Raw genomic sequence first — 8,273 nt, 5'->3', positions numbered from 1 at the left:
TAGCGATGTATATCATATTGTTAACAACTTGAGTACGCCATGTTTCAAATATTCATAATACCACACGGAATGCTTTGTATTTATTTCTGGGTAACCAGTGATTAACCAAAATATATGTAAATAGTAAGAGGTGTATGGTGTATCCTATATATACTTCACGGTATATTGTTTACCTACTGACGTTGTTAACGTGGAAACAAGGTCAAGTTGTGGGTCGAAATAGAACAAATTTTATCAATGGATAACAAATTGATACTTCTGCCACCCTGCATCGGGCCCCTGTGACTAACAGTGACGTAGGGCAAGGTCGGGCGGCGCGAAGCCTGTGTATAAATGACAATGCACAGTTTATCTGAGGCTTAAAACATTACAACCGGGAGAGGGGAAAAGGACTAGCAAACAGTTCTGTGTGATGTCCGTGTAATAGCATACTGGACAGGAACGAGACACGATGGAAAGTACTCTGTTCGACATCGGCCGAACATGGATATTTATCAATGAGAGTCTGGTAGATGGACTGCCACTTTGGAACACGAGCGGCAAGAGTAATAGTCGGATATTGCAGCCAGTATGGGATTTACGGTTAGGCAGGGAAGAATTCTTTCGCTCTCCCCTCTTCCCGGTTGTTCTCTCCGTCGCTTTCTACTTCAGTTTTTGCACACCATTTATGATTTTCGACTTAATCGGGAAAAAATGGACATGGATGCAAAGCTTTAAATTACAGACAAATAAAGAGGTTACTATGTCGCAAATCTTCGATACCTTGGGTCTTACATTTTGGAACCATGTCCTATACATCCTCCCTGCCGCCGTATCCCAATGGGTATGGACACCAGATACATATCTTCCTGAATTGGCTCCTAGCATGTTCGACTTCGTTTGGCACCAAGTAGCCAGCTTGTTAGTTTTCGACTTTCAATACTTCGTTTGGCACTGGAGTCATCACCGTTTCCGGTTCCTTTACAAACATATCCATGCTGTCCATCACCGTTACCACAGCCCATTCTGCTGGGTCACCCAGTACCTGCACCCTTGGGAGCTGATAACAGTAGGATTTCTCACCACTACCAACACTTGGTTCTTCAATTGTCATCCTTTGACCATTTGGTCTTATATGATTGTTAGCATTATCGTCAGTGTCGAAGCTCACATCGGCTTTGATTTCCCTTTCTGTCTTCACAACTGGTTTCCCTTTGGGGTCATCGGTGGTGCACCCAAACACGACATGCATCACCTAAAACCTATGACCAACTTTCAACCGTTCTTCAACCATTGGGATAAAGTGTTTTCTACTTTCTGTCCAGCCATGAAAGCAGGAGGAGTCAAGCCAAAAGAGCTTTTGGACTACGAACACAAGTACAGGGAAACCAAGAAAACTATTTAAAACGCCTAAACCAAAGGTATATATTTGTATTGTAGTATTGAGAATTACTTGCACATACTTCCATCGGTCTTTTTACAAAACATTTATACGCTCCGCTTGTCATGTACTATCATATAAATGCATGCTTCGTTCAGATGTCGTGATGACATATGTTTCCGGCACCTGTTACTGTTTTTATAGTTTATTCCATCTTGAGATCATTTATTATTTAACTATTGAATAGAAGCCGGGCTGCTTCATAAAATATCCGTTACGTTTACTATAATCGTTAATCCTTTATAATTTGAATAACATTAAACTCTTACAGTTTTATCGCAGAGACTGTAATTTTTTTTATCCTGCTGGAGGTTGTTAAATATAGATACATAAACGTCTTTTTATTCAAAACTCTTATCTTTGCATTTCAAACGATGGTGTTTGGCCGTGTAACACGTTCGCGGATGTAGGCGTGTGTCTCGCTGTATTATCGATCTGCCAACTCGTACGATCTCAGCGACAAGGTGCATGTAGGGGCACTCAACAAACGCTCAATACCAATCGATCGGTGTTTTTGTTTTTTTAATCTTTGTAGCATATTGACAACCCCATTTTTGAATTGGCATAAATTAGATATAAACTAACTCCATCATCGCGAATTCTCCAATTGATACTCATGACACAATGTTTTTTACACACACACACACACACACACATACACACACATTCACACCTGTCTGCCAGCATCCCAGTTACATTGCTTGTTGTGACACAATACTGCTAATGCTGTTATTGAGGCTAATTTCAGAACGATGAAAGAGTCAGATAAATATATATAACATATAAAACATCATTGGAAATCATATGATAAATATTACGACACAAATAAAACATTCGTGTACTATAACCAGTCATTCTATATAGGCAACACCGCTCTTTAATCTGTCGCATCTATTACTATATTATCTCATAAACTTAAACTTCAAATGTTTAAGACTCTGAAGCGAACTGCGGAATTTTACAGAGTAAAGAAATGTTGCAAAACTGCTATCCATCTGTAAATATATTTAAATTTATTGACTTTGACTTTTCTTTTAGTCACTTTGAATTTTCCTCAGACACCTACTGTGCTTCAACATTTAGGCCATTAGCATCGCTAAAGAGTCCCCGAAGGACAAGCCAGATAACGCAGTTTAATTAATTGTCAGCTCTATTGTGTCAAACCCTAAATATGTATATTTGTGTGCTTTACTACAATATTGCATAGCCAGTGTGATAAATCCTTTAGGCATGTGTATATTTAAAGGTACAGTCTGTTGATCATTGTTATTCATGTCTTATGTTAACATGATGCAAGGTGTAACTCTTTCCTTATAATTTGGTGATAATTTCTTTGTTGCGATTTTATACGATGTATAAATTATGTAGATAGAAATAAACCTAACAACACTATTTTCAGTTGGGTTTATGGCGAGGTTTCAGGTTACTTTGAGCATTTAAAAAACATTTGTACAATGTAACTAAGCAGGAGATACGAGAGTACATTGGTTTTCTTTCTTTCTTTCAGATGTATTTATTAATGCGTCTGGCTGAGTTATCTTTCTAATGTGTGATGTTTTTATCAGTATCATGGACACCGGGGACAGACCTCCTATAAGAAGAAATCAAAATATTCAAGGAAAGCAGAAGAGAGTAAGGTTTGGATTTAATGAGCAGAAAGACATTGCTGTGACTGTTGTACAATAGGCGAAGACACTTGAAATCCTCAAACGGAAGGAATGTGGGTATAATTCTTACAAAAATGTAAGTCAGGTGTTATCCCGTGATGAGAACAAAGTGCACAAGACCCATCTTGTAGGATGAAGAGGATACAAAAACGAATACATTTCGTGTCGTTATGGCCCAAGACCCCTGGCAATGGCTGCCCGAGTCTTCATATCACCTTGTCATTCCATACATCATTTTTCGTAATTTAGAATTTAATTTATCGATGTGTAGATTTTTGTTCGATGTTAAGCATCAAATAGTTGTGAAGTCAGTATTACGGTTCAAAACTTTTCATGGTATCATTTATTTGTTTTGATGTTGTTTCATATCTTCATCATTTTTCTTCATCAGTTGTTAATTGTTTTTACCAGTACCAGAAAATCTAGTTTCTGATTTGGCGATACTGTTGTTGTGATAGTTTATATTTATTTTCCGCAACCAATATCTGTGATTTTTACAAAGTGCTGATGTTCATTTTTCCCTCGCTAATAATGATATTTTATTTTCTTAGCATTAATTTTTATTTAATCTGATTGTCTGCGATTCTAGAGCCTTCCGTGTCCTCGACTTTTTATAACTAACTGGCGGTCGGGAGGCAATAACAGTTTAACCACCCTTCAAAACAAGACTACTGTTGTTGTTTTTCTTTTTCTTTTAAGATTCAAACTGTTATATTCATTTCAAAACTTGTTTTATTTTTAATTACTTCGACAGGCTTTGAAAAATGTAGGCATACATTAGTATCAGCTATTTCATTTTGTCCTCGTTCATTTTATGTTCATTTTAAACACCAAGGGGTTTTCAGATTAGTTTTATTTAAGAAGAATTCTGCTTCCCTTCTTTAACATATTATTTCAAATGAATATTTCATTCAAGCTTTCAATGACAGATGAACTATTTACGTCATGTTTTGTTCACGTGAATGCCATATGTATAGTGAATTCTAACCTTATACCATGCTTACGTGTACATGGGTATTGGTTTTACATGTTTAACAGGTGATATCGAGAAACTGTCATGTTTAATTTTGTGCTTATGTTACTTTGTGTTATTAAAAACATTTGAAGATTCGATAATAGAGCCACATTGCCATAATGTTTTTAAAGGATTTTTCCGTCACTCTCAGGTATTTGTAAAAATCAAAATGTGTAAAATAGTAGCCTATTCGTGATCTCATTTGTGTAAAATATTCTTTCTGGTTCCTGAATGGACTGATCCCCTTATTCAAAAAGATTCTGGAATGAGCAAGGCCATTCATTGGGAAATAAATGATACTGCATTTCATTTGATCAAGACGAAATTATATCCAATATCGGATTTTATAACAATACTTTGATTTTCAAAAATGATATTTCGATTTGAAGACCCTTGCAACCAGTAACTACCTAATGTAAAATTGTACAATGCAATTAGGATAATTTTTTTTAATATATCTGATATATATATATATATATATACACGAATATTTCTAGAAAATTTCTCTGAATACAATAACGTACATCCGTTATGTAGATACGTATACATCAACGGATATGTGATAATGCATCGGGAAGCTTTTAAATCCACATCTGTCGTTTGTTAATTATTTGATGTGTGCCTTTATCATTTACTGTTTAGCAAGGGAATGTTGTCAAATAAGTTCCTGGTAGCTCCTGTACGACATAAGCGTGCAAAGCTTGGTGAGGATTTGTGTAGTTATTTCCAATGACTCAGCCGTTTAGTAGATAACTTTTCAGTTTTTTGTAATATGTTCACGGCGGGTATTATGGTTGTAGTTTGGTGTTGTCCATACGTTGACGTAATTTATTAGTTTTACAATTCTCCCCCTGTCACATATTTTATTTTTTTTTCAAGATTCAACTTTAAAAAAAGAATGCATTGGAAGTAAAAAAATGTATATTATCAGCTCAAACTGACCTAACAATATAAGGATGGTTGCCGCCATACTCTTGCCTCAGACAAATTATATAGCAGGGATTTTCAAGAGCTTGTTCAATTGTACAACTTTTAAGCATATCTATATAAAGTTTCAATGATATTTGGGCTGTCATGTAATCCGGTGCCTCTGTATATTTTAAAGAGTCATCAGGCAATGACACAGCATATTGATACTGATTTATTAACTACAGCGTTTAAGTAATGATATCAAAAGATAATTAAATAATAGAGAGCGTTTTGAAATCGAATCTACTTCTTTCGATTTACGTTTTTGTTGTCACCTAAAATTAACGATATAATTTACCCTCAGGAAAATCCCTATGAACCAAAATCGCCGTTTCATAAATCTCGAGCCAGTTGCAATGGCCATCTGTAGAAACAGATAATTGTTTGATGTTATGTCTATCATATCATTGCTCACTAGATATTTTTCTACTTTGATCCAGCATCGATGCCACGTGCAAGGATAAAAAATGTTATATAAATCATATATTATCATGTGTTATATAAATGCGTTACATATCATATCTTTTTGAGTAGCGTGCGATCAAATTAGATAATTGCCATCTGCCAGTGTTTGCCGTACCAGTCCAGAAAAGAAAGAGTGTGACAGATGAGAAGGAATGAGACGTTTTTAATTTTGAAATTCCGAAATTTTAGATATTGATATAAAACATCCACATGTACACGTGCACTGCTGTATAATCTGGTGCGGGAAACCCATTCCGTGCAGGTGACGTCACCTAGTAATGACGCGTCAGCTGACGCCGATATGATGGTGCGTCTATTACACAGTTGCCACGTGGTATTAAGACCGTCAAATACCACAAACACTCTTTCACAATGACGTCCCAATGTTGGGCACTGATGTGAAATAGTGGTCATGACGTGTCGTTATTGTTTGTTAATGGAATAACACATACTTTATATCATGCAATAGCTCCCGTTGTTTTTGTGATTTTTGGTGAAATCGTTTATGAATACACCAATCGAATATATGTCTTCCCCTTTCACAATGACGTCCCAATGTTGGGCACTGATGTGAAATAGAGGTCATAACGTGTCGTTATTGTTTGTTAATGGAATAACGCATATTTTATATCATGCAATAGTTCCTGTTGTTTTTGGGATTTTTGTTAAAATCGTTTATGAATACGCCAATCAAATATATGTCTTCCCCTTTCACAATGACGCACCCTTGTTCCAAAACCAAGGGCGCCGACGTGAAGGGAGGATATAATATATTACTGGATTGGTAAGTATCAGTAATAGACGTTTGTAATTGATATGTTTTGTTTATTAGTATCCTTATATATCTAGTTGAATAACAGTGGACACGTAAAATGTTTCCTGATTACCCCTACTAAGACCAGATTTTTACCACATTTAACTTCTATCCATCTCGCATCTACCTGTGAAAAAAACTTCAGGTTAGTCAAAATGTGCATAACCCAATAAGTCGAAGAAACGATTCATAGGTTAATATTATGAAGTGATCAGTTATTGACAGCAACAAGATATATTCGCTCTAGTGTTAACATAAGATTTGTCGCTTGGCAATGGGTATTATGAAGAAAAAAAATCTATATTCGAGCAATTCCATAGGAAAAATTCGATATGCTTGTCTTCCGTTTACTCCGGCTATCACTGATAACACACGTACTATGGCCTCGGTATGTAAACTTAATGTGTGAAAGAGCCTTGAGTTACAGCACTGCCAGCTGATAACCAAGCTCTTAAAACAGGCAAAACACGCACGTTCAACTGCTTGTTCTGTGGTTTGGATAGTCTGCATATCCCTTCAAATCGTAGATATCAATAAGACTAAACAAATGTATTATGCATGATACAGAGATAAGATACTTGCTTTCACTAGCATGTTTCACATTGGACTTAATTTCCTCAGGTTATCTGCACATGCGTAATTTGTAATGCACTGTACTTTGGTGTATGTTCAATTATGTATGTATATTATAGTGTCATAAAGGAAATTTAGGCATATAATATCTTCTCACGATAAAACGTGTAAGAAATTCAAAATCTCCCGGAATCGTCTATTGCAATTCAATTTGCTATAAATCTGTTCCCTTTGTCACTGCAGACCTTCCGTTTTGTGTCCAAACATAACTTTTTCTATTTGGGAAATGAGTTCATTAATATATCAATGACGAATCAAGATATTGTTCAGTAAAATCTGCCATTAGTAGACTCATATTGAGTCTATTTCATGATTTCTGTCGTCTTTGCTGAGCTGATCAAATGACTTCTAACAAGAATGATGGTCTAATGGATGATCTCAGTTAATAAATATATATATATATAGATATTGATGTTGTTCTATTTTATTTACATGTTTCTTTCAATATACTAGGAAATAGAAAACAAAACAACCGTCTGGAATAACACCACTTTGCAACATCTACAGTAGAACATTTGTTATGGTACCAACGAGCTACCTCAGATTAAAACTTAAATACATTGTTATTTCATAGTTTCTAATATAGTATCCTATACATGTATTTCTTCTTGTTTGCTCTTCACAAAAACGATAGATATAAAGGAAACATTTCATCGTGTTATTTGCTTACAATATATCTTCATCATAACTTGAAGCTTTCATGATGAAATGTCTATTAATCAAGTGATGAAATTCAACACCATTTATATTTGTCAAGTCTTACAGTCAAATCAACTTTACATATATCCTTCCGTTCGTATTTTGTCAATGGTTCAGTGATATGTGTTATTCTGTTGATATACCGGTATTTTCATCATGCCTTATTCCTCAGCGATGCTAATAATGGAAGTTGTTATATCCTAACTAGAATAATGTTGAAATACAATATAGTCAGCACGTATTGTGAATATTGGATACTGGACAATAAAAGATAACATGAAGTCAGTAGGTCATCAGTCAGCCATGATAGAACTATAAAGAATAATAATTTTATGAACCCAGCTAACCATCAAGCAGGCATAACATTTTTCTTAAATAAATCAAGCATAAATTCCTCAGTAGATTCAAAGAAGAGACTAGAATTTATTATCCGACGCCTCAGCTGTAGTGAAAAACTTGTGTATGTATAGAACAAAATGCAAATGTTATGCTCTGATTATGTTTAAATCAAATTTGTTAATTGGTTTAGATGTATTTGAATTTACATTAGTATTAAATACCTTATGTGACGATTGTAAATAAATTTCAAGT

The 8,273-nt window shown here is 35.1% G+C and overlaps 1 protein-coding gene across 2 annotated transcripts; it reads left to right on the top strand.

The window, feature by feature from the left end:
- The first annotated feature begins 356 nt into the window (after positions 1–356).
- Positions 357–7,389, top strand: LOC132546840 (cholesterol 25-hydroxylase-like protein 1, member 2). 2 transcript variants are annotated; one of them, XM_060210562.1, is made up of 2 exons: positions 357–1,400; positions 2,986–7,389. In XM_060210562.1, the coding sequence occupies exon 1, from the start codon at positions 452–454 to the stop codon at positions 1,382–1,384; it is 933 nt and encodes a 310-aa protein (XP_060066545.1). In that variant the 5' UTR covers positions 357–451; the 3' UTR covers positions 1,385–1,400; positions 2,986–7,389. The 2 variants fall into 2 exon arrangements, with proteins under 2 accessions (XP_060066545.1, XP_060066544.1); XM_060210561.1 differs by having other exon boundaries at positions 2,928–7,389.
- The last annotated feature ends 884 nt before the right edge of the window (positions 7,390–8,273 follow it).

This window comes from Ylistrum balloti, unplaced genomic scaffold (assembly GCF_031769215.1).
Source record: "Ylistrum balloti isolate Yb309-2 unplaced genomic scaffold, AGI_CSIRO_Ybal_v1 Utg369916, whole genome shotgun sequence".
NCBI classification, from domain to species: Eukaryota; Metazoa; Mollusca; class Bivalvia; order Pectinida; family Pectinidae; genus Ylistrum; species Ylistrum balloti.
Note: the sequence above shows the minus strand (reverse complement) of the source record. Positions and strands in the feature narration are given on the sequence as shown.

Bases quoted from the DNA above. Each gene is read 5' to 3' on its own strand.
- LOC132546840 (XM_060210562.1), top strand. From the start codon at position 452: ATGGAAAGTACTCTGTTCGACATCGGCCGAACATGGATATTTATCAAT.